The 26,656-nt window shown below is 49.0% G+C and overlaps 1 protein-coding gene and 2 non-coding genes across 3 annotated transcripts; 1 reads left to right on the top strand and 2 right to left on the bottom strand.

The window, feature by feature from the left end:
• Positions 1-2,326: 2,326 nt before the first annotated feature.
• On the bottom strand, positions 2,327-2,399 carry TRNAF-GAA (transfer RNA phenylalanine (anticodon GAA)). The gene has a single exon. It is a non-coding gene; the product is annotated as a tRNA-Phe (tRNA).
• A 572-nt stretch (positions 2,400-2,971) lies between these two features.
• On the bottom strand, positions 2,972-3,043 carry TRNAF-GAA (transfer RNA phenylalanine (anticodon GAA)). The gene has a single exon. It is a non-coding gene; the product is annotated as a tRNA-Phe (tRNA).
• A 17,333-nt stretch (positions 3,044-20,376) lies between these two features.
• On the top strand, positions 20,377-26,328 carry ARC (activity regulated cytoskeleton associated protein). The gene is given in 4 exon segments (XM_056485663.1): positions 20,377-20,930; positions 20,932-23,582; positions 24,089-24,262; positions 24,631-26,328. Coding segments are annotated over 2 exon segments (1,215 nt in total). The 5' UTR covers positions 20,377-20,871; the 3' UTR covers positions 22,088-23,582; positions 24,089-24,262; positions 24,631-26,328.
• Positions 26,329-26,656: the final 328 nt, after the last annotated feature.

Raw genomic sequence — 26,656 nt, forward strand, 5'->3', positions numbered from 1 at the left:
AAAAACCCAAAAAAACCTCACAAAAACAAACAAAAAAAATAAAACCACTTGTTGGTGGTTTGTCATCACTTTTGACTGTCTTTTCTCAGAGCCAGGATTAACAGGAACACAATGAGGCAATTTTCTCATATTTGGCCTTAGTTGTTTATTATCAGAAAGTACAGAGAGTGTGACAGCACTTCCAGCTCCCTGCTAGAAAAAAGGAGAAATGGCCACTACTGCAACTCCCTCAAGGTCTTTTAAAGCTGAACAGTCCAATAGAGAATTAACACCTATATTATTATACTAGATTCTCATGACCCTTAGAGTGACACTGACTGACCAACCAGAAACTACTACCTGAAAACCATGAAGGAGAAGGAAAAAGAAACAAAAAAAGAGACACCACCCAAAATCCTCCATCTTGTCTCATCCCTGCTCCTCTACTATAGAAACCTCAAATTTAAAACCCATCACCCAGTGAAAGCACACACTTCTCATTCACTATAAACACATGATTTCTACTTCATCACTCATATTTAGAAGCTGTCCCCAAGGCCTCAGGTCCAGAGTAGTGTTTTTCAGGGGGTCTGTGCCTGGAAGCACAGAAAGCCCAAAATCTCCAGATTTCTGGGATCCAGCACTGGCTGAGCCCCAGTGACGAGGGGGAAAGGGCCCCTGCACCAGCTGTTACAGTGGCCAGAGGGAATGGAACTGGTCTGTCCTGTTTGTTGGGACTAAACCCATCTGGCAGGGCTAAAACCTTGTCCCCTCCATGCCCCAACAGAAGTCACAGAATCACAGATTCATGGAATGGTCTGGGTTGCTGTAGTTCCAACCCCCTGCCATGCCTGGACAATTTTCAAGTTGTTCAAGTTGCTCATCCAGCTTGGCCAAACATTACCAGGGATGGGGCAGCCACAGATTCTCTGGAAATAAGTGCCAGAGTTTTAGAACCACCACAGAGAGAATTTCTTCCCAAATTCACATCTAATCATGTCAGCTGTGTCCTGTCACTCCATCCCCTGTCCCAAGTCCCTCTCCAGCTCTCCTGGAGCTCCCTTCAGGCACTGGAAGGGGCTCTAATGTCTCCAAACCTTCTCTTCCCTAGTCTGAGCAATCACATCTCTCAGCATTTCTTCAGAAATAGATCTATTATGTCCAAACCACTTCCTGGGAATAGCTCCTGGCTCCTGCCCTGCAAGGAGCTGTGCCTGGGAGGACACAGATCATCACATTTAAACCATTCAGGTCACCATCAGGTCCCTGGTATGGGATTTTTCTCTCTCCTTGGGGCTCAGGGCTGCCTTCTCCAAGGGTTAATGAGGTCAGAGCCCCTCAGCACAGCCACAGTGTGTGAACAGTTCTTAAACCTGGGGGCAACATCTGGGATGCTCACAGCACCTGAGCTCTGCTTTCATAACAAAGCCCAAGACATGCACAAAACTTGATCTAATTTAATCCTGCACATGGACCGTGCAGGGAGTTCTGACCTCCTTTGATCCAGTTTGGGGACCAGGAGGCTCCTGCCTAATTTAGATCCAGGCACAGACAGCTGGAGGAAAGGCTGATTTCCAGCTGGTGCATCCCTGAGCCAGATGATCCTGCCTGAGGGCATCAGGTCTGCAAAGGTCCACCCTGGGTGAGCAGCTGCTGCATTTCTGTGGGGTTGAATTTGAGATGTTGTGTTTGGGTGGCTGCTCATGACAGACATTTGCCCAGCAGGACCCCTGTGTCTCTTCAAGGCTTAAGCAGGTGATGATGTTTCTGGTTTATACACAAGTTATTTTAAGCACATCCTGGTCAGGGGAGTATTCTCTGGAATGCTGCAGGATCAGACAGCCTGGAATTCACAGCTTTTAGAGCATCACCAGAAGGAAAAGGGAAAGAAGAGTCCCTGTCCTGCTATGAAGAAGAGCATTGGGGTTGATCTTGAGAAGGTCAAGGGTTTGATTCTCACTTGTCTTTTGGACATTTTGGCATGTCCTGTCTCTGGTGTTTGCCTAAAAGGCTCCATGGAACAGGAATTAGAAAGGGACAAAGGTGCAAACACAAAGCAGAGTTACTCAGTTTAGTGAGGTGTCAGCACATTGAACATCATTTGACAAGGGTCAGGGTAAATATAGGAAATGGTCAGGAGAATAGAAAACTTCATCAGGGAATCACAGAGTGCCCTGAGCTGCAAGGACCAAAGGATAAAATCATAGAAACATTAAGATTGCAAATAATTTCCAAGACAGTCCAAGCTTTGGCCCATCACATCCTTGTCAACTGAGAGCACTGAGCCATGTCCAGCCTTTCCTGGACACTTCCAGGGATGCATCATCGAGTCCCAGCCCTAAAACTCTGCTGAAGCCCAGGATTGAACCAGGGACCTTCAGATCTTCAGTCTAACGCTCTCCCAGCTGAGCTACTTCAGCCCTGATGTCAGGAATCAATTCCCTATAAACAACAGGTAAACACACTGGAACCCTTCAGCTTGGAAAATACAAATTTGAGGGAGATGGGGTTGCTTCAAGGTTAGTTGTGATTGATGCTAAAAATGGATAAGGGGTTTTTCCTATTCTCAAAACCCAGTTTTGATTTCCTGTGGGTAAACCTTTCTACTCTTCTCAGGGCAGTCCATGAAATCAGACTGGGAACAGGCCCTGGAAGGAACAAAAATCAATTATATCACGATTTTTGCTGAAATATTTGAATTGTAAAACCCTGTCCCTGTTTCACAGGCTCAGACTGGCTGAGGTCCAAGGCCCTGCTCAAGCAGGACCTGCAGCCCCTTGCCCAGGACCACTTCCAGGTGGGAATATGGGGATGTGTCTAAGAAGGGGAACTCCAGGCTCTCTCAAGTGCCAGCTCCTCATCCTTTCCCCACAGCAGAGATGCTCCAGTTCCCTCCAGTGCTGCTGGCCCTGGGCTGGGCTCTGTCCTGGATGTCCAGGTGTGTCCTGCACTGCAGAGCCAGCCCAGGGCACACAAAAGTGCAGGAAAACTCTGCTGAAGCCCGGGATTGAACCAGGGACTTTAGATCTTCAGTCTAACGCTCTCCCAGCTGAGCTACTTCAGCTCTGCCATGGCTACAATTTTCCCAAAACCTGTTGGAACATGATGAGATTTCAGACTTCTGCCACTCAAACTGGCTCAGTGGACATTTGACTCTTTTCAATATATGAACACCTGGCCCAAACATGAATTATCAGACCCTAGAAAGTTTAACAATTGTCAAAGGTCTTCCAATGAGGATGCTATGGTGGTACATACCCAAGATTGGAATTATTCTTCCAGCCACATTTGCAGTGGTAGCACCTGGCCAAGCTGATCTTCATAGAAACAAGGAATGGTCTGGGATGGAAAGGACTTTAAAGCAGTTCCACCTCCTGCCATGGCCCAGGACACATTCTGCTAGACCAGGCTGCTCCAAGCCTTGTCCAGCCTGGCCTTGGACACTTCCAGACTTCTCTGGATAACCTGTGCCAGGGCTTCACCACCCTCACAGCCAAGATTTTCTTCCTAAAATTCAGTCCAGCCCTGCCTTTTGTCAATTTAAACCATTCCCTATGTCCTGTCACTTTCCCAAGTCCCTCTCCAGCTCTCCTGGAGTCCCTTCAGGCACGGGAAGGGGCTCTGAGCTCTCCCTGGAGCCTTTTATTCTCCAGGCTGGACATTCCCAGCTCTCCCAGCCTGGCTCCAGCCCTTGGAGCATCTCTGTGACCCCTCTGGACTCATTCCAGCAGCTCCACATCCTTTTGAAGCTGGAGGCTCCAGAGTTTTCCCAGAGGCTGAACGAATCTGCCCCTCCACCATCCCTGTGCTGATGGCTCTCAGTGGGTGACCAGGATCCATCTGCAGCTCTCCCCAGGAAAGGGAAGATGTGGATGCCTGGCTCACATGGACTTGGTTCTGCCTCTCCAGCTGTCCCATTTTTGCCTCAGCAGCTTTCTCCTTGTCAAGGAAAGTGGCTTCCCACCAGCTTTCCTCAGACAGGAAGGAATGATCCCAACGTGGAAAGTGTGGTATTTGACAGCCCACTCTGCCTTGCTGGAAATACTGAAGCTTCAGCTGGGTATGAAATTCCTGTGGAAAGCTGAGCTGTGCTGCAGCTCCACAAATGCTCAGCAGTGTTGATGGAAAGGATGGAAGTGAAGAATCTGATAAAGAACAAGCCTTGCAGGAAGTGCTACATTGCAGTTAAATTAGAAGTCTGAGGAGCTGACTGGCTGGGAACTTGGTTTTTTCAGCTGGTGAAACACCAGAACTGAAAGTCTGTGGGCAAAGTCATCAGGAGTCAGATTTGTGGTGCCAGTTTGACGAGTCACATGGAAGAAGTTGGAAGATCAGACTTTTCCTTGTTGAAGAGGAAGAAACTAAAGCTGTTTTTCCAGCTCAGTTCAGACCTCAGGGCTGGAGCTCTGTAGGGAGAGAATGAAGTGGAAGGAGGAGTGAAATATTGGGATATCTCCTGTTGTCCTCCCTCCCCTGCCCAAATTCCCTCTGAAAAAAATCCTCCTGTGTTATTTATATCTTGTTTAGTCTTTGGGGTGTTTTTTGGTCCTATGATTTTCATTGTTTTTCACATCCCATGAAGGATGTGGAAAAAAAGCCCAAACCAACCAATGGAAAGGATTAATAAAGTGCCTTCTGCACTAGGAATTGCTGTGTAAACCTTGTTTAGCCAAGGAAAAGAAAGAGTAAAGGGAAGGATTTTACAGGATCCAGAGAAAGAAAGGTTATTTTAGGATCTGGAGAGGAATCATTAGGGTGGGATGGCTTATTGATTCTTCTGATGCAGGAACTAAAGGTTATCATTGGAAAAGAGCAAGTTTCAAGCTTGGAACAAAGAAAAAGAAGGATTTTCCTCACATGGTGTCTGGTTATCTGTGCTATTATAGATCCCTAAACTGCAAAATATCTAAAAGATGACTGGGAAGATTTATGGAGGAAAAAAAACCCAGCAAAAATAAATATGTAAATTTGTAAATATGGACCTTCCTGCTTTGGTTCATGCAGGGCCTGAGCCACAGATCTCTGGAGATCAGGAGAGCATCTGGTGATACAACACCCCCCTTTTTTTGGCACTAACTCATGGGAAATGCTGTTTTTTGAGGTGGATGTTCTCCTGTCCATCTCTGGCACCTCCTTGTCCTCACACTCTGGCTCTGGAGGCAGCAGGGTGGTGTCAGCTGGGCAGAGATGTGCTGGGGGTGTCACCTCCTGCCACCAGCCAAGTGTTGAATCACCACTCCCACTGGTGTCCCAGCCTCTGGCCATGACAAACAGATGACAGCAATCCCTCTGTCCCTGCTTTCCCTCCTCCCATTTTTTTTTTTTCCCAGTTTTCCAGCCTGATCTGCCTGTTCTTTCTCAAATATCCATCTGCCATCAGGCAGAAGCAGCTGCCAAAGGTTGTGGAATTGCATCCATGCAAGCTGGAGAGCTGATTGTGCTGGGCTGCATCCAAAGAGAGGCAGGCAGCAAGTGGGGAAGGGGATTTTGTCCCTCTGCTCCAGCCTGGAGAGATCCCACCTGGAATGTTGAATCCAGCACTGGGGTCCCAGCACAGGAAGGATGTGGAGCTGTTGGAGCAAGTCCAAGGTGATCAGAGGGACAGAGCAGCTCTGCTGAGAGGAAAAAAAAAAAATGAGAGAATTGGGAATGTTCAGCCTGGAGAAGAAGAGACTGTGGGGTGACCTAACTGTGGCTGTCCAGTATTTGATGGGAGCCCACAAAAAAATGGAGAGAGACCATTTACAAGAGTGACAGGAAAGGGGGAATGGCCCTAAAATGAAGAAGAGTAGATTTAGATTAGGGATTAGAGATTAGGAAGAAATTCTTGGCTGAGAGTGGTGACGCTCATCCCTGGAAGTGCCCAAGGCCAGGTTGGATGGGGTTTGGATCACCCTGGGGTAGTGGAAGGTGTCCCTTCACAGGTGGAACTGGATGATCCTTAAGGTCCTTTCCAACCCATTTCCAAGCCATTCTGTGATTCCATGATTTGCTGAGAGTTACCATCAAATTATCCCAACCTTCCTGTCCCTGTCCAGAGCTGTGCTGGCCTTTGTGCTCCAGGCTGGATTCACCACCTCTCATGGAATTCACTCTCTTTAAATTGAGGTCAGGGCATCACCCAGGAGGAGGCACAGAGAGGTGACCTGTTTCACCCAACCCAGCACATCAAATTTGCCACCCATTTTAGTTTTTCCTGCACCAAACTCTGCCCCTGATGGGATTTTGCCCCATTTCCCCACTCTGTGCCCAGCTCTGCACCAGGGGGTGACATCCAGCTGCAGGCTTAGGATGTGACTGCTTTTCACTCCCTGACTTGGCTCTGATGTGTCATAAAAAAACACATGTTCTTCCTCTAGGCTTCTTGAAATTTTTCTGTCTCATTACACCAAGAGGGCTCCTGGTTTACTTGAAAATCATTTTAGTGATTATCTCTATTTTGTTGTCACTATTTTCTCTCTCTGCTCTTTCCCCAGACTTTTATGAAAATGATCTCATTAAGAACGTGAAACTCCTGTTTCTGAGAAAGGTTTCTTGAGGTTTGTAAAGGTCTCTCAGCAGGAAGTTTGCTCAGCTCCATTTTCCCCTCTGGTTGAACAGACCCCAAGTGAGCCCATTAAGGAAAAAATGGACTGCTTGAAAATAAAATTGTAGAAAAAATGCAACAGCAGCAGCACCTCTGAAATGTAAGGCTCCAATAGGCAACAAACCATATTTGCAAAACTCCTCTTTGATGGCAGTTTAATATGTTAGGGAAAGAAGGAGATAATGGCCCAAAGGGCACTGGGGGTGTTTGCCACCACAATGGCTGTGAGGGGATGGAAGATGAGGCCTGGGATAACATCATTGTTATTCTGGAAACACAAAATGCAGCTCTGAAAAACAGAGTTAATGAAGCCCAGCTGCCAAACTCTGCCTGTCACACAGCCCTTCCCTCTCCCTCCTGATGTCTAAAAGATGCTGAGATTGTCAGTCCATCATTCAGGGGGATGGCACTAGGGGTTATTTAAATTTTTAAAATATGAATGACAGCTCTGCTGTCCTGAGGTGCAGAATCCCTGTGCTGGAAACACAGACCTTGGATGGAGGAATGCAGAAATAATCAGGGCCTGGGTGAATATTTGCAATTCAAAAGTGAAATTTGAAGTACCCACAAACTCACTGTTAGGGAAGATCAGTGAGAACAAACTTTAGACCTGGAATTTAAGTTCTTCCCCAAGTTTAAATCCTTTTTTTTTTTCTAAGAAAAGCAATGCTTTAGTCTTTTGTAGAAATGTTCTCAAAGAGAGACTTGAGTGATCTTAGAACCCTCAAATGGTTTGGGTTGGAAGGGACCTTAATAATTATCTCATTCCCATCTGCCTGCCATGGATCTTCCACTGCTCCAAACTCTGTCCAACCTGGCCTGGGACACCTCCAGGGATGGGGCAGCCACAGCTGCATTCCACTTGGGGTGGAAGAGCAAATTTGGAAAAGCAGAGGTGTGTGTTCAGGTTTCAGACAAAGAATGTGTTTTAGGCAGAACTTCCTGAGCTTGCTGAGGGCACCTCAGCTCTGTGGAAAAGAGAGGCAGTGCCCATGTGTGTGGTTGTGTCCTGAGCAGGCAGCAGGAGGAACCTCGTCTGAGAGCCTTGGAGCAAGCACTGAGCAACACAAACCTTGTCCTGAATTTGTTTTGTGCCAGTTCCTGTGCTGGAACCCTGAAACCTGAGAGTTATGAATTTTCTGTAAAGAACACTGCTTTTGACCTGAGGCCTTGGAGAAGGCTTCCAAATTTGAGTGATGGAGCTGGAATCACAGATGTGTAATTTGAATATAAGTGTGTAATATTACACGGTGAAAGGTTTGGAATTTGGGGTTTTAGAATACAGGTATGGGACAAGATGGAGGTTCTTGGATGTTGGTTCTTCTTCCTTCTGTTCCTTCTTCTTCTTGGTTTTAGGTGGTACTTTTTTAATTGGATAGAAAGTGCTGCAATGCAGGTCACGTGTTTGGTTATTGGGTCAAAGGTATAAATAATATAGATGTTAGCTTTTAATTGGATAGTTAGGCCTTAAAATGCCTTGTAACAAGCAAGATGCAGCTCCGTTTTCTCACTTTTAGCTTGTTAGCTAGAGGTGCTGCAGAACTCTCTTTATTATAGATAAGAATTAATAAAGAACTGGGTCCAAACACAAAAATCCTGTTTCTCATGCTTCAATCTCTACTCTGACTGAAGACAGAGGAAAAAAGAAGAGAGACACTAATATTCCTGAATATTGCAATCCTGCAGTTCAGCTCAAATCCTGCTGCTTTCCCCAGCCTTAATAATATTGGCAGATCCTGCTCTGCTCCCCCAGACTCTCAGAGCCTTCCCAGATCTTCCCTCCAGTATGGATCACTGCTATTCCAACCCAGCAAAACTTCATTTTCAGCAGAATAAACCAAACACATTCAGGAATCACTTATTTAATAACTATCAGTAGACCAGAGGAATGAAATAGGTGCTAAAAAGACAGAGGAGCAGCACCAAGAAAATATTTGTAAAAATAACAGGTGTTTTAAAGTGTGTAGGGGTGTGTAAATATATTTATAAGATATTAATACATAAACCAGGTGGTCCAGAACCTCATTAGGGAACCAATTTTTCTTGCCAAACATTCTTTGGTGAGGTTCCCTGAGAGATTTCCCAGAAACTCCTAGAAATTAATAGTAAACAACCATTCTTGGGGGCTGAGATATATTTTCTGCCTCTGCTTAACATCCCAGCCTCATTCTGAAGTTTTTAGTTGTTTTGCAAAACATCCAGAAGGTACAGGGGAAAAAAATAATGGAAGAAAAGAGGAGGGGGGAAAGATGAGTATAAACAGAATCTACAAATAATGGGCTTCACATTGAAAAGCACAGAATGATTGCTTGGACAGTGATCGTGTCTTGATGTATAAATGGGTTTGTTACTTAACTCTGGTGATTCATGCTTCAGGCACAGGGATGAGGCAGCTGCCAAATTTCATGCTGGGAAGGAATTTTCTCTCCCAGAACAGATTGGCAGGGAATTTGTAGAGATGAAAGGTCAGTCCACAGGGCCAAGCCTTGTCATTGTGAGCATGTGGGCAAAGGGAGGGACATCACAGAGGCCAAAAATGCTGTGTTTTATCTCATGGTACCAAATATCCCCAAAAATCAGTGCACAACCCTTTATCCCTTTCTCCCACACCTCCACCAGCACTGCAATCCACAAAGGAATGACTTTTTTGGGCAGGATGAGACCACTCCCTGTCTCCTGTGCATGAATTCTGGAGCAACATAAAATATTCTTCACAACATTTATTTCAACCGTGTTTCTAAATAAAGCTGAGCTGAAGCTATGTGAGTTTTAGTTGTTGGATGTTTGGGGTAGGGAGAGTTTTTTTTTTTCCTTTTGTCTTTAAAGAGTGTCTAAAGAACATGTTCCAGCTGTCTGGAAGGAAAGAACTAGAAAGGAAAAGAGAACAAAGGGAAAACAGTGGAGATATTTAATTGAGATAATTTTAGCTGCTCCAAATGTCACAGGCAATCTTGTACAAGTACTTGGGGAAAAGAGAGGAGGAAAAAAGTTCTGTGCTGGCCATTCAGCACCCAAATTAAGGAGAGGGAGGGTCTTTGCAGAGATCAGGAAAGACCCTACCTGAAAATCTCTTGGATAATTTTTGAGCCTCAAGGGTCTCCTCTAAACCCACAAGACTACAATGCAAATCACAAATTCATCCAGACCAAATAGCCTGAGGGGAAATTATGGGGCTGAGAAACGAAATAAGGTGCTCTTAGGGGTTGGTCAGCCTGGGTGTGGTGAGTTCAGATCCCTCCTTGGTTGGGACATCTGTGCCTTAGGTGAAATTCTGATGAGGCCCCTCTGGGTCAGAGCAGGACTTGGTCACTCCTGGTGGCATCTCAGTGCTCTGTGTGACCAAACGTGCACAGCCAGGGAGATGTGCACAGCTGGGTGTGGGAGCAGGCTGCCTGTGCCAGCCCTGGAGTCCTGGAGAGATGGAACAGATGTGTAGATGTGGCACTTGGGGACATGGCCAGAGCTGGTTTAATGGTTGGACTTCACAATCTAAGAGGTGTTTTCCCACCTAAACAATTCTCTGGTGTTGTCAGATGTTTGACACCTGGGATGCACAGCCTGGGGTGTGTGTTCCAAGGTTTAGGACAGTCAGGTTGATACCTTGGTCTGGCCTGATGGATGTTTATTATTATCCAAAATGCAAAGCTCCTGAAGAAGTTGGGTAGTTGCTGATGTGGGGGTCAGAACTCTTCAGCTGTGAAGAAATCACAATCCATTAAAAATCCCCAGTTAAAAGAGAGGTGCTCTGGACATGTTTTCCCAAAATTCCTGGAGAGGAAAGCCTATCCCATGTCTATTTTGGACAAAACCAGTCTCTTTATTAATGATTTGAGGACATGTTTAGTGGTGGACACAGTGGTGATACTGGGTCCATAGTTGGACTTGATGATCATTGAATTACAGAATGGTTAGAAGGGAACTTAGAGATCACCCAGTGCCATCCCCTGATGTGGCAGGGTCACCTTCCACTGTCCCAGGTTGTTCCAAGCCCCAACCAACCTGGCCTTGGACACTTCCAGGGATGTGGCAGACACAGAATCCCTGCACAACCTCTGCCAGTGATCTCAGAGGTCTTTTCCAACAGTAACAATTCTCTGATTCTATGTAAGTGATAAACACGATTTTAATACAACCCTCACCTCCTCATCCCCACTTAAACTCGAGCTTTGGGCAGAGATTTCACATTCAGTAACTCCCTGCATGACCACTGACAGAAACCTGGGAGTGTCCTGCTGAGGCTGTGTCACCCTCACAAAACTTGGGGAGGGAATTGCAGGATTTTGAAGAACCAGCAGTGGATGGGAAGGGAGGATCTGTGTGCATTGTGGAGGACATAAGACTCCAAATCTTAGGGTTTCCCCCTCTGTCACAAACCCCAAACATTGTTCTGAGCAGGTCTAGAGGAAGATGATAGCAGGGGGTTGGAGTGAGATTATCTTTTATACACATCCCAACCTAACTCCTAGGATTCTAGGGTTGCATGGTACCTTCAGAGAGCCTCCCTGGCTCTGAGCAAAGCACTGCAGGGACTCTCCCCCCTCCCTGCTGCATCTCCAGAAGATGAGAAAACCTGGCTCTAACCCCCCCAGAGTGGGCACACATTTGGGGAGCCATGCCCACAGCATCCCTTATTTTAGCCATGCCTTGGGGGTGCTGCCGTGGCTCATTTTCACCCCCTGGAAAGCTCCCCCGGCATCTGCCTCCCTTCCCTGCTGGCAGGCAGGTGGAGAAAGGCAGCAGCGTGCGGCAGATCCCCGGCACACACACACACACACCACTCATCCCTTTTGTCTGCCCCGCTCCCTCTCCCACTCCCCCTCCTCCCCCGCATCCCGCCCACCCCGCTGTCTCATCCCAGGATGGCTCATGGCTCTCCGGGTACCTGCAGGGATGGATGCTCTACCGTCGCCTTCTCCTCAATTACAGCCGAGCTGCTGCTTTGCCTTGCCCACCCCTCCCGCCCCGGCTGCTGGAAAAGAGAAAACGGGGGGAGCGAGGTGGGAAATGCAGGATAGCTCATCCTCCCCGCAGCGGGGGCTGAGGCTCCTCCGGGAGGGTCAGCGCGGGGGTCCTGCCCTGGGAGAGAGGGGAGAGAGGGGAGAGAGGGGAGAGAGGGGAGAGAGGACAGCCATGGGCAGGAAAGAGTCGGCAGGGCTGGATAAATGACCCTGCATCCCTGTATCTCTGTATCCCTGCATCCCTGCATCCCTGTATCCCTGTATCCCTGCATCCCTGTATCCCTGTATCCCTGCATCCCTGTATCCCTGCATCTCTGTATCCCTGCATCCCTGTATCCCTGTATCCCTGTATCCCTGCATCTCTGTATCCCTGCATCCCTGTATCCCTGTATCCCTGCATCCCTGCATCCCTGTATCCCTGCATCCCTGTATCCCTGTATCCCTGTATCCCTGCATCTCTGTATTCCTGTATCCCTGTATCCCTGTATCCCTGCATCCCTGTATCCCTGTATCCCTGTATCCCTGTATCCCTGCATCCCTGTATCCCTGTATCCCTGTATCCCTGCATCCCTGTATCCCTGTATCCCTGTATCCCTGTATCCCTGTATCCCTGTATCCCTGTATCCCTGTATCCCTGTATCCCTGTATCCCTGCATCCCTGTATCCCTGTATCCCTGTATCCCTGTATCCCTGTATCCCTGCATCCCTGTATCCCTGTATCCCTGCATCTCTGTATTCCTGTATCCCTGTATCCCTGTATCCCTGCATCCCTGTATCCCTGTATCCCTGTATCCCTGTATCCCTGTATCCCTGTATCCCTGTATCCCTGCATCCCTGTATCCCTGTATCCCTGTATCCCTGTATCCCTGCATCCCTGTATCCCTGTATCCCTGTATCCCTGTATCCCTGTATCCCTGTATCCCTGTATCCCTGTATCCCTGTATCCCTGTATCCCTGCATCCTTCTATCCCTGCGTCCCTGCATCCCTGTATCCCTGCATCCTTGTATCCCTCTATTCCTCTATTTTGAATTCCTGCATCCCTGCATCCCTGCATCCCCACATCCCTCTATCCCTGCATCCCTGCATCCTTGCATCACTCCATCCCCACATCCCTGCATCACCCTCCCCAAATCCCTCCCCCTTCTCTGTTGCAGCATTCCATGGATCCATGCAGAGCTCCATCCCGTTGTGCTGGGATGTGCTGCCTCAGCCTCCCCAGCACTGCCAGGCTGGGAGCAGGAGCCCAGCCCAGGGAAGTGCTGCCCATCCCTCCCTGACTGCCCTGCAGTGGGATCTTCCTGGCCCACATCATGGCTGAGGGACATGGACAAAAAATTCTTCAATCCTTATGGGTCTTTCACTAAAATCAGGCTCAAGTAACTCCAGCTGTCACTGTATTAGATTTTTCTTTTTTCTTTTTTTTTTTTTTTTTTCCATTCCCCTTTTTCCCCCTTTTTTTTTTCCTTTTTATTCCTCTTTTCCCTCTCTTTCTCATTTTTCCCCCCTCCCTTCCCCCCTCCTTGTTTTCTTTATTATTCCCTTCCCCTCTTGGTCTTGCTAAAATTCAACAGATCTATGGGGGCAAAAATTTCCATCAGCAGCTTTTTTTTTTTCCCAGATATGACCTCTTGAAAGATAATCTGAGGACAAGGGAGATGGAATAAATTCTTGTGAGGACAAGGAGGAGATTGGTGCCAGGATCACTCCTGTTCCAAATTTATGCTTCTAATCCTGTGGGTATCCCATCCTTGGGATATCAAGGCCAGGTTGGATGGGGCTTGAAACAGCCAGGACTAATGGAAGGTGCCATGGAAAATTTGGAACAAGATGCCCATCAAAGCTCCTTTCCAACCCAAACTTTCCTAGTATTTTCTATTTTATGACCTCCAGCCTGAGACTACCAAGGAGTTGTGTTAGTTGTGTTCAGTGCTGGGGAAGTGATGTTCTGAGGAGTTGTGAGGGGTTTTTGGAGCAAGGAACTCCTGGAAATCTTTCCACAGCAACTCACTCCCCAGCTCCTCCCACCCCTGTTTTAATAAAGCTTTTAGTGACGTTTGGGGCCTCCTAGATTTGGAAGGAAGAAATTAGAGCAGTCTGCTGCTTGTTTTTCACATTCTTCTGTTTCCCTCAAGCTTCCCTGCTGGCTCTAATTATCCATCTCTCATTTACAGGTACTTAAATAAAGGAAATGGGAACGCTGGTAGAATTGGGCTGGGATGAGGATGTGCTGAATGAGGCTCCCTTTATTCCAGAAGTGACCTTGCATCACCTCTGCTGTTCTTATTGTGCAGGAGCCCCTTTGCCACTGAGGCAGATGCTCTGATTTTTTCTTGGGACAAGGGGACAAAACTTCTGCACTGACTCCAGCTGTAGCTCCCTGTGAATAGGGGAGATTAGCAAGGATGCTTAGAGGAAATCTTTTGTTAACAGCAATGCTTGGTGGGGATAAAAATAAGGGAAACAGCTTAGAAGAAGGAGAAGCAATATGGAAAGTGGGGAAAAAAGGCAAATTGAGCCACAGCTTGGGATAGAGGTGCTAAAAAAGAGGAGAGCCTAGTTTGTGTCTTCACAGTGGTGATGGCTGTGAGAGCAGGGAGCTGAGATCTGGCAGAGCTCTGGGGACATGGGTTGGGCTGGGAACAGCAGCCTGGTGTCCTGCTGTGATTGTGGAAAGGCTCCTTGTCCCCTCAGAGTCCCCTGGAATGCCCCAGTGGAGCCCAGTGCAAAGGGACAGATGCACATCCCTGTTCAGAGATGGGTACAAACCATGCCCAACAAATGAGTTACAATAAAGCACTGAGGTTTTCCCTTCACTTTTAGGAATGTCCCAGCACTAAGCACACTTGGGTTGAAATCCTGGTGCTAAATTAAGCAGAGCATTGCTTTAAACCTGTCTGAGGTTCTGTCCAAAGACACCTCTGTGGCCAAATCCTGACCAGGTTTGGAAATGCTTTGGGTTTTCTGCCCAAATGATGGAAAATAAAGCATTTAGGGGGTGAGAGCTTAGGTGTTCCTGAAGAGAGAAAAGCATCCATCCATTCAGCAAGGCAGTAACTGATCAGTGGTCCAGGCAGGGAGGAAAATGTTTGGGTGATACCTTGGAGGACACCTGCAGTACCCCATGCAAAGCCTTCCCTGAGCATTCCTTAGTTCCTCAGGAATATTCATGGAAACAGAGGTGTTGCCACTCACAGGACTCTGTAATTTGATGTGGAAGAGGGGCTGTGGTGGATTCTCCATGGGAACTCTGGCTGTTCACCACAAGGCAGGATTCTCTCCTATGGACACAGGACAAATTGATGGAATCTCCCCATGAGCCAGTCTGGCTTCACTGGTGGAAAACGAGGCTCCCACCACCCCTAAAATCCTTCCCACGTGCTCTAGTCCAGGGGGAAAAATCCATGTGGGTGCTGAGAAAAGTGAAAGGGAGACTTAACGGATTTACCCACAGGAACAGCAGGAGGAGCAGGAGCAGGAAAGGTCTGGAGCAGCCTGAGCCCCTCACTCCTCATCATCTGAGTAGCTGGTACAGCCAAAAACCTGTGGCTGCACAGCTTCCCTTGGTCACCAGGGAATCATCACCAAGGATGGGATTGATGCCACCAGCAAGGACCTTGCCCTATTTTCCCTGTGTCCCTGGGACATCCCAGTGCTCCAGCACCAGCACTCCTCTCACTCTGCCCTGGGGGTGTCAGTGTGGAACCCAGACTGAAATGGGGTGCAGGGGAGCCACAAATGATCTGTAGATCTCTGTGAGAGCATCATCCTGGCAGGTGATGAGGAGCAGAGCTCTCCTGGCCTCCCATCACTCTCCTTTTTTTTTGTTTTTTTGTTGTTTTTTTTTTTTTTTTTTTTTTTACCAGAGTTGTGATTTGCTGCTGAGGAGTAAAAAAAAAATTAAAAACAAAAGCATTAAAATCAGAAACTTTTACTAGAACACTTAGAAGGACGCTCTGAAGGGGGGCAGGTGGGTGAGGAGTGAAGTGTGAGACCCAAAGTGGGCCAAACTCATCTGTAAAACAAATGTCACAAACCAGTTGTGAGCCAGGCCCTTTGACAAATGTGTTTTCCCAGCTCGCCAGGGCTGTGCAGGGGAGGAAAATGAAGCTCATTTGGAGATGTCTTTCTATTTGTGTTGACCTCGGGAGGGTCATAACAGCCAAAGGCAGAGTGTGAAAAATGCTGATACCTGCTTTGACTTCCTTGCTTTAGCCTCAGGTTGGCTTGAGGAGGCAAAAAGCAGCACAAGGAGAGACTCATTAACGTTTCCTCTGCCCAGCAAGGAAACCAAAATAACAAACATCTCGTTAAATAAGGAGAGGGGAGAATTACAAAACGCAGGAGATATTTTTAGTGGGGAAACAAAGTGCTTTATCTTCCCCTCAAAGCAGGGCTTTCCAGATGAAAAGGGATACCACAGAATTCTGCACCAGGAGTGTCAACAATGATCATTATGGGGTAATATCGATAGCAGGATGCCCTCAGGCTCCCAGTTGCTTCCACACCCTCCCAGTAAGTGCCCTGGGGGACAATGGGTGGCCATGAAGAAAAGACCCACTGACTGTGAGCTGTGTTTTGAATGCAAAACTCTGTGTTGTGAGTGCCAGCTCCAGTGCAATAAAGTGTTCCAGAGCTGGAGATGGATGAATAGAGACGTATGGTGCAAATTAAATGTGCTATTCTTTTCCTCCTTTCATTCCTTGTGAGTTTAAAAGCCCAACACCTTGGTTTCTTCCTAATTTTATTTCCTTCTGAGGGTTTGCTACCAAACAAATGACTGGGCAGCTTTGTCTGGTGAGCTGTGGGAGAATCAATAGGGATTAAAAAGGATGTGGAGGCAGATGGGGGAAAATGTTTTCTTATTTTCTTCTTTTTTTCTTCTACAAAGAGGAAGCAATTATGGAAGGGAAAGGGAAAATTCTAGCACAGGGAATATAGGATAATGCAGAAAATCCCTTGTTCACCACTAGAAGATATTAGTTCTTGCAAGAATATGGGATGAATTGCCCACATGGCTTCAGGCTTCCAATTTTAGGTGCTTCAAAGAGTCCTGGGTGAAAGACAGGAACACAATGCACATCTCAGTGGAAACTGGGGAGGGACCCTGGCAGCACAGGAGGGCACTTCAGCATCCACCACAGCTCTTCAGAACATGTGCAGCACAAAAACCAGCAGCACCAGGACCTTCCCCAAGCTCCCCTCGGGATCTGCCCCTTCTCATCAGCCACCAGGTTCAGCTGGCTCCAGCTCAGGCTGCTCTCCATCTCTTGCCATAAGGAGCCTCTGAGCAGAACACTCATCCAGATGAGGTGGCAGAGCCTGTCAGCCCCCCCAGAAATCCCCAAACCCAACAGATTTGCTCTGAGGTGAGGAGCAGTGAGAGCCCACAGCCTGAGCTGGTGCCAGGGGGTGAGTGCCAGGCTCAAGTGACAGCACAGGGGAAGGTGCCAGTGACTCAGTGTCCCTTTATTCCTGTCCCACTCCCCTCAGGGGAACACTCAGCTGCTGCTCACTGCCACAATCTCCTTTTGCTGCCTTTAACTGGTCTGCTGCCTTTTCCCTTCCTCTCTCCTCACTTTTTTTTGGATCTGATCCTAGCCTACGGTGCTTTAAAACTCTCCAGGAAGCTCTAGGGAGACAACCCACGTTGACACCATCCCTGCTGAGCTCTGAGATGTGGCTTTTTGCTATTTTCTCTCCTTTCCTTACTTGCTGAGCTCTTTTGGAGCAAACTCCTCTCCCTGATCCTCACTTCCCACTTTCCTTTCTGCTCCTCTTATCTCGGACATCCTGTGGCCACTCAGAGGAATTCTTCCTCCTTCCCATCCTGTCCTTCCCTGCCTGTCTGCCTCTCCGTGCCTGGAATTTGCTTGTCTGCCTCAAATTGCCTCTCTCCATCACCTCACTCCACATCTCCCCCCTCCCTTGGCTTCCGGCTCCCCTCTCTCCTCCTCCCCTTCCCACGCACCTCGCTTTAATTAGAAATACAAAGAAAATGCTTATCACACATGTCTTAATCAGCAACTCGTTCCCCAGCAGGTCCAGAAGGAAAACCCCCATTCGTCCTCGATTCTCCCACTTCCCCCACCACCTCCAGAGAATTAGGAGGAGAGTGATTAGGGGGAGAGCTCTGTGAATGGAGGCTGAATGAGATTAACCCAGAGACCTGGAAAAGCTGGAGGGAAGAGCCAAGAGAAACGTGGTGATGTTCAGCAGGGGCTAATTCTGGAATTTCTTGGGGAAAAAAACGAGTCCCTGGCAGCAACAGACTGGGAGAACTGGACCTGGGAGTGCTCAGCAGGCTGAGGATGATACAGCAGCAAGTCCTGGCAGCAAAAAAATTATCCTGGATTGCAGGAGCATAAATGCAGCCAGGAGATCGTGGAAGTGATTATCCTGCCCCAGACAGAGAAATTTAGATCATATTTAGCTGCTGCAGTTGGGTTTGGGCTTCTTAATACAAGACTGATCACAGGGAATGGGTTCAGGCCATTGGGATGAGCTGGTGCCTGGTGTGGGATTACACAGTGGAGAAGTGATGGCTCTGGGGGACCTACCAGCAGTGTCCTGTACCTGTGGGGAGCTTATCAAGGAGATAGAACCAGGATCTTCTGGCAGCTGGTGAGAGGACAAGAGGCAGCAGGGCCAAATCCCAGCAGGACACTCAGTCTGGGCACAAGGAAAAAGGTTTTCCCTCTGAGCAATCACCATCCCTGGGGCTTGCAGAGTCTGAAACCATCTTGGCTGACCCAGCAGCTGACTCAGCCTGGAGTAGGAGGCTGAGCTAGAAACCTCCCGAGTCCCTTTCATCCTCAACAATGCTGAGATCCTGCAATGAGAGCCAAGTGTCAAATGAGGCCACTCAGACCCAGGATTCCTCCCCAGCTGAAAGGTAAGGGAGGAGCAGAGAGGCAGCAGGGCCTGGAAAGGAATCATTTATTGGAGCAGGTTTAGGGGCCATTTCATCCCAGGCTCTGGCATTTGATGGGACAAGGAGAGGCTGAATGCAGGTCATCTTGCACAGTTAATGCACTTTATATTGTCCCCATCCTATGGGTCATTTCTGGGGTTCCTGGGTGAAAAACCCTCCAGGGAATATCTTTGCACCAATCCAGAGGCACAAAGGCTGCAGAGCCTCTCCCAATCCAGGTTATCTCTTCCTGGCAGAGCAGGTTTGAGGCAGACTGAGGTGCTGAGGCTGCAGCACAAAAGGCTCAAGATCTGTCCCAGCCTCTCAGGTGATTGATGTTTGACTTGTTCTGAGCACAAACATAGCTGCCCCAAAATCTTGTGCTTAGGGAAACTGGGTGAAATTGGAGAAGTAAGCAAGGCAGGGGCAGTCATGTGGGAAGAAGTGGCACTGGGAGGGGCTGCTGGATTAGGAACCCTGTGTTACATCCTCAGAGTTTTGTTCCCTTCCCCTCTCACTGTCCCTCCCTCCCTTCAACCAAACCATTCAGCCCTTCTAGGTCAGCTGCTGCTGTTTGAAATAATTTTTTGTTCCCTGAGAACTATCACCTGCTAGGGAACAGACACAGACCCTCCTGCACCACATAGATTTGAGGGGGGAAAAAAGGAAAAAAATGATCCCTGCCCCTCATGCCCTTCAACTTAACCACCACCAGTTTGTGATTCTGCTTTAACCAAATGCCTGGGCTCACCCAGGAGTTCACTGCCTCCTCCTCTTTGTGCTCCTCTGGGACGGCTGAATTCCCACCAGGAAACACCCAGGACCCATCCTAAGGCTCCCTGGCACACTGCCCACCATCCTGAGCACAGGCAGGGCAACCCCCAGCACCACCCCGCTGCCGACAGCCTCCAAACCCCTTTTTAGATTATCCTGATGAATCAGCATCCCGCTGCCCCCGGCCACTGGCACTGGGAAGGGGTGAGAAGGCCCAGATGTCCTCAGCACCTCTCTGAGGGTGTTCCGGCGGGGAAACTCCGGGATTAGGGAATCCTTTATCTCTGCCTTATGTAAGACCCGGAGACTCCTTTTATGGTTGGCTTTTCCTGCCTTGTCAGGAGCGAAGAACAAATGTAGCTTCATCTGCGCTGGTGGGTTGGCTCACTGATTAAGCATCTGATTCAAAGCTAAGCACAGAACAGGCTTTTGATGGGCGGATTTAATTCGGTGTAAGAACCAGGATGTCGTCCCCCTCCCTCACCCAGCATTCCCAAGATAGTGGTTGGTCTGGTGCAATTAAGCCGCGGGGATGACTCCCACCTAGCAAAGCCTGAGAAAGTCCAGAGCGCTCCAATTTGTGCTGAAGTGGCTCCTTTGAGTGTTTCCCCCTCTGCTTCCCCCCTCCTCTTTGCTTTTCCTTTCTCTTATCTCTCTCTCTTTTTTTTTTTTTTTTCTTTTTTTCGCTGCTGATTTACCACCACTCCCAGGCACTTGCATGAGGAGCGAGCTCGCCCTGTGTGCTCTCAGGGGGCGTCCGTGGGTGTCTGTCTGGGTGTGTGACACACCAGATTCCTCCCCGAGCCCTGCCAGGGGCCGCATGCTAATGATGACCTTGCTGAGTAAAGAGTTGTGGAAGGAACAAGCGCTTTTCCTGCGCTCCGAGAGGCGGAAGGTGCGATTACTCATCCATCTCTCCAACTGTCTCCAGCACCTTTTCAAGCGCTTCTCGCGTCGAGTCTGGGGGCGTGAGCGAGGGGGTGGCGAGCGAGGGGAGGCTGCCAAAATCTGGGTTGCCACAGACACCGGCATCTCTGTGCCTCCAATGAAATCAGCGCTGGGAGTGCGAGAGGAGGCTGGGCACCACCCACATGTTGAGCTGCGTGGAGTATAAGTAGATGGAGGAGCCTGCACTAGTGGCAGTTCAGACAGGGAGGAGAAGCAGCTCTTCAGCATCTCCAGTGAAAGCGGTTTTTTGACTCGCCAAGTTTTTTTTCCCCCCGAGGAGAAATCATCCGGATTTTTTTTTTTGCTGCAGCTTTCAGCTTCTTTGTGCATCTCTGTGTGATTTTCTCCGGCGGGAGACTTTGCGGCGTTCCGGATTCCCAGCGGGATTGGACGTCTTATCCAACTCCTCTCCTTGTTCCTGGAGGATCCTGGCTCTCTCTGGGACACCCCTGAGCACGTGAGACCCGCGTTTCCAGCTTGGCACCGGGAGAAATTTGCCTACAACTCTCTCTGGGATCCACGTGGACCGAACCGGCTCGCTCTGCGGTGATATCTGATTGGGTTGTGTTTGTGTCCAAAAGTCCTTGGAGGGGGGTTTAGAAGTCTCTGTGTGTCTCTCAGGAAGTGGTGTGGCGGGGGTTTTTTGGGATCCAGCCTTAGTGCCAGGGCTTATAACCCAGTTTTTTCCGTGTTTGCCACTCGCACGGTCGGAGCCATGCAGCTGGACAATGTCACCAGCGCGGGCGTCCACTCCTTCCAGGGGCACCGTGGGAGTTGCCAACAAGCCCAATGTGATCCTGCAGATAGGGAAGTGCAGGGCAGAAATGCTGGAGCACGTCCGGAGGACCCACCGGCACCTCCTGACTGAGGTCTCCAAACAGGTGGAGCGGGAGCTGAAGGGATTGCAGAAATCCGTGGGGAAGTTGGAGAACAACTTAGAGGACCACGTCCCGACTGAAAACCAGAGATGGAAGAAGTCCATCAAGGCCTGCCTGGCCAGGTGCCAGGAGACCATTGCCCACCTGGAGAGGTGGGTCAAGAGGGAGATGAATGTTTGGAAGGAGGTCTTTTTCCGCCTGGAAAAATGGGCTGACCGCCTGGAGTCCATGGGGGGCAAATACTGCCCTGGGGAGCAGGGCAAGCAGACCGTGTCTGTTGGGGTGGGAGGCCCAGAGATAAGGCCAGGTGAGGGGGAGATTTATGATTATGCCCTGGACATGAGCCAGATGTATGCCCTGACCCCTCCTCCCGGGGAGGTGCCCAGCATCCCCCAGGGCCACGATTCCTACCAGTGGGTCTCCGTGTCCGAGGACGCTCCAGCCTCCCCGGTGGAGACCCAGGTGTTTGAGGACCCCCGGGAGTTCTTGAGCCACTTGGAGGAATACTTGAAGCAGGTGGGTGGAACAGAGGAGTACTGGCTGTCTCAGATCCAAAACCACATGAACGGCCCAGCTAAAAAGTGGTGGGAGTACAAGCAGGACTCCGTCAAAAACTGGGTGGAGTTCAAGAAGGAGTTCCTGCAGTACAGCGAGGGAACTCTGACTAGGGATGCTATCAAAAGGGAGCTGGATTTGCCCCAGAAGGAGGGGGAGCCCCTGGATCAGTTCCTTTGGCGCAAGAGAGACCTGTACCAGACCCTCTATGTGGATGCAGATGAGGAGGAGATTATCCAGTACGTGGTAGGCACCCTCCAGCCCAAACTGAAGCGTTTCCTGAGCTACCCCCTGCCCAAGACCTTAGAGCAGCTGATCCAGAGGGGCAAGGAAGTCCAAGGCAACATGGAGCACTCTGAGGAGCCCAGCCCACAGAGGACCCCTGAGGTTCAGCCAGGAGACTCCGTGGAGACCGTGCCCCCCTCCACCACCGCCAGCCCCGTGCCCAGCAATGGGACTCAACCAGAGCCCCCCAGCCCCCCAGCCACTGTCATATGAGCCCCCCTGAGCGGGGTCTGGGTTCTGTGGAAGGGAGAAGGGGGCTTGTTTAGGAAGCTTCTCCTTGGAGGGAAGTTCTGGCTGAGACCTGAGGAGCGCTCAGTCCAACAGCCCGGAGCAGAGGGATTGCCTTTGCTCCTGGGGGGAGGGAGGTGGAGGGGGACAGGGGCTGCCCCCCTCGCCCAGCTCTGCTGCTGGGACCCTGCTGGCACCACTGTGGGCAACAGCCAATTTCATGAGAATTCCCTGACTAGAAACTCGAGACAATTCCCAACAGTGGAGCAGCCGCTTGGCGCTGGCGGCTCCCAAGGACTTCACGCGAGTGCAGCAGCTGTGGAGGGTTCCTGCCCATCTGCATCTCTCTTTTTCCTTCTCTCCTCCCTCCTCTGAGAGGGTGGCCCTGTCCTGAGGAGACAGCTTTCTTTTGACCCTTGCCTGTTTTTGATTAACCTCTGGGTTTCTGTTCACTTGGCAATCTCCTGCTCTTACTTGCTCCAAAGGATTAAAGTAATTTTTTTGGATTAAATTTTTTTTTGTTCTAAGAAGAAAAAAAAAAAATCCTATTATTTCAGGAACTGAAAGCTTTAAGAATCTGGATTATTTTCTGTGGTTTTCATTTCACTGCACCTAATACCTGCTTTAATGTGTTTCCTCTGAAGAGGCTCTTACTGGTTTACTTCTTGTCTTAGTTTCTGCTCACTTCAGTTCAAGGCCACTGCAGTGCAGAGGCAAATTTCATCCTTTCTCTGCACATTATCCTGTGCATTCAGCAGGAAACAGATTTTCTAATTAAATTCTGAGCTCATTTATTGAAGGAGCAGTCTCCTTCCTTTCAGGGAAGAGAGGGTGTTTAAGGTAGAGAGAGGAGACACCAGAGCTCTTTTGAGAGACTGGGGGAAGGGAAGGGAAATAAATCCTTACTCTTTGAATGAAACAAACAAACACACCCCAAATTCAGAGCAAAATATCCCCAGAGCAGCAAATCGAGTCCATGCTGACATGTGGAGACAACTGGAGCTTTTGCCATGTAAAAGCCAAAAGAAATGAAGAGAGGATCTGTGTGCCCCAGCACAGTTTCTGCTCACACAGACAGACTCCAAATGCACTTGGGAAGCCTGACATCCCTGTCCTGGAGCACCTAGCACAGAGTGCTGTCTGCTCACAGAGAAATTCCTGCAACATCTCACCACAGATGGAGACAGAGCTGGACTTTGTGACTTTTTCCATGTTGAGAAGGAAATGCTCAGCACTCACCTTTGGCCAGTGTTTGGTGATAGGACTGAGAGGAGAAAGACATTCCTCAAGTTTGGCTCTCCAAAGCTGCCTGAGGCTGGACACATCTTGGGCATCATCTGCATTTACCAGCAGACCAAATGAACAGCAGGGATGCAGCAGCAGGAGTGACCCTGGGATGCTCCTGGCACTGCCACAGCAGGGACAGGTGGCACTGGTGGCTCAGAAGGCCTTTGCTGTGACTCCTTCCAGGAGGCTGAAGGTAAGGCAGCTCTCTGGCACTCTCTCCTCAGAGAGTAGAAAACTTGCCTGGGGTTAAAAATTCAGCTGAAATGGGATATGAAGCATTTGGGTTGGGAGAAAAGGGGAGGGAGAGCCACGCAAAGGGAAATACAGGAATGGGAAAAGTTTCCAAAGAGGGCAGTATCCTGAACTTTCTGATTAATATGATAAAAGATGGGAAGCTTCTTAATTAGCCCAGCCCTAGCACCTGCCTTGTCCTTCATGGAGAACCTCTGGGCTTGAGTCTCTACATCCCAGGTCCGTGCACAGCCCAGGGGAGCTGCAGATCTGCTCTGCATCCCTGCTGGGAGCTGGGCTCAGGAACGGTGGGAGCTCTCCTCTCACTCGTTCCCAGTTTGTCAACAGCTCTGTGTGCAGAGAAAGGAGCATTTCTCACTAATGACCCGGCTGAGTGGGGGGGAGTGGGAGTCACTGCTGAGGATGAGCTGGCCCTGTATTACAAGCTTTGTCTCCTCTTGCTTCCAGTGACTCACTCAGATCCTCCTCTGAGAAGGAATCACTTTGCAGCATGCAGTGTTTGGGAGGAAAGCCACAGAAAAAAAAAAAAGCTGCCAAGCAAAGGCCCTGACATCAGAGCTGCTCTCAGCACCCTCAGCCACCAGCTGCCAGATCCACCACCTGAAGGAAAGACTGGCACAGGTAATTACATCCCATATTACCCTGTGGGCCTTCCGTAATCTCCCCAGAGCCCTGACCTGAGATCTTGAACAGCCCAGGTGCAAACACCTCAGTGCCAGTGGCTGCAGCAGCCTGGCACCACCAGAGAGGTGACATTTCAGCTTCTTGGTGCCAAAACCCCAGCACCAGCCCCAGTAATTGATGCTCCAGGGACTGCACATTGTGCCTTTCCCTTGGCTGGACCATGGGCAAATCCTGAGACCCCAACACCTGGTGGGTCCTCCCGGCTGCAGGCACAGCAAAATTTAATCCCAACTCCTGAGAATTCCCCCTGTCTTCCCAATTTAAAAATCTAATCAGAGTTGGTGCATTGTTTTTTCCTTTTCCAGCAATCCCTTCTGCTGTTGCTGAGATTCCTTCTCCATGTCCAAGAGCTTTCCCAGGGGAGAAGAGGAAGACAGAGGGCAAACCATGCACCAAAGAGCCTCCCATGCAGTGCAGTGCCACGTTCAAGGTGCTGAGAGCCAGAATGAAACTGGGAAGCTGCTTCCAACAGGACAAAGAAAGGCCTGAGAAAAAAGTGCTGAGAATGGGAAGAGAGGCCAGAACAGAAGAACCAAGTGCAGGTTTTGGGGACAGCAGGGATGCTGAGTGTCTGTGGAGAGGATTCTGCACCTCTGCGATCTGGGGCCGCTGGGACTCACCTAAAGAAAAACTTCACCAGATCCTCACTGAAAAAAACTTTCCTGATGAACTTTGCCAAGAGGCTGCTCCTGCCTTGGCTACCAACCCTCCCCTCTGGCCAGGCTGTAACTCACCCCTGCTGAGCCCAGGGCTGCTCCATTTCACACGGGTATCACTTCCAAACCTCAGAGGGCTCCCGGAGTTTGGAGAAGCATCCCACGGTCCAGATGCTTGTCTGAACCGCTGGAGCTGCACATCTGGGCCAGCAAGGAGCCTTGTGAGGCAGCAGGAGCTCTCTGGGTCTGCATGGGCCAGAGTTACTGCAAGAACTGGGGTTCTTGTGCTGGCTTTGGAGTGACTGCTTCCATCCAGACCCAGGGAGCCCAAAAAGAGCTCGAGTGAGCTGGACAAGACAGTTTTGGTTCATCTCTCAGCCGAAGATCTCTTCCAGAGCCAACTGTCCTCTCTGTGTGTGTGTGTGTGTGTGTGTGTGTGTGTGTGTCAGTGGGGGGAAGGGGTGTGTGCGTGCTGAGCAAAAAAATCCACACTACTCAAAATTCTGTGGTGTTTTGTTGCATTTGAATTAAGCCAGAGGGACATAAGGTACATTCCAACAAGGCTCAGCAAAAATGTCCAGGACTGGAAAATTCCATAAAACCATGTAAAGGCAGATTCCCAGGCATCATTTCAAGGTCTAGATGATATTTGATTTTGAGGTGCTTAATTTCCACATTCTCTTCCAAGGGACTAGACTGCCTCAACAGGCATTTTATTTTTCCTGTTTTTTTAGGGAATTAGCCTGTCTGTGCTACTTGGTCATTTGGTCCTGAGTTTTCTTTTACATTTTCAGCTGGCTTTTTGGAATGTGCAGAACTGAATCTCCTGGACTGATTTTATTTTAATTGCTGCTCCCAGCAAATTGGAGCTTTACTTGTAGCACCCTGGTTTTTATTACCAGCCTGTCCAGGAAGGACTGGTAGTTTATTTTCCTGGGGCAGAGTCACATGAATGAGAAGTGTGGATGTGTTGTACCTCTGGAACTTTAGCAGATTTCAACCACTGCATTTTTTCCTCCCTAGGCGATTTTGCATTTACTGATGAAACTACTTTAGAGTTTTTATTTTTACTAGAGATATTATTAATTCAAACAACCTTGTACAAAAGGCAGATGCATAGAGTTGCTGCAGGTTGTAGGGGTTGAAGCCAAAAGGTCTTTGTAAGCCGACATCATCTGCCCTGCATCTGACTGGATCAGGCAGTTTATTCCTCACGTGTCATGTTGGAGTTACAAGATCACACCAAGCCACTAGAGCCTGCCAGTAGAATAGTGCTACACTTGATTTGCTATTGTAGCAAAGCCTTTTGTAGATTTATACAATAAAAATTTGAAATATCTGCTTCAATTCTTCATTTTTCTGGTCTTTCTTCCTGGGTTCATGGGTGACTCGAGTATCTACTGCCCTCTGAAAATCTGGGGTATTGGGGTTACCTGGCTTATGAAAATCTTCCTTCTCAGCAAAAGCATGTGGTTGACATAAAATTGTTGTTCAGACCCTAAAAGTGAGTCAGATGTAGCCCATGATTTTGGGAGAAGCAGCCCTTTGTGGGGCTGTGGGTCCTGCAGGGCTCTTGCTGGGTACAGCTGAGAGAAACTTTGAAAAGAGGACAATCAGATCCCCACCCATGTCTGAGAGATTCACAGAAGAGCTGAGGCAGGACAGGACAAGGTAG

Source organism: Oenanthe melanoleuca, chromosome 2 (assembly GCF_029582105.1).
Source record: "Oenanthe melanoleuca isolate GR-GAL-2019-014 chromosome 2, OMel1.0, whole genome shotgun sequence".
Taxonomy (NCBI): Eukaryota; Metazoa; Chordata; class Aves; order Passeriformes; family Muscicapidae; genus Oenanthe; species Oenanthe melanoleuca.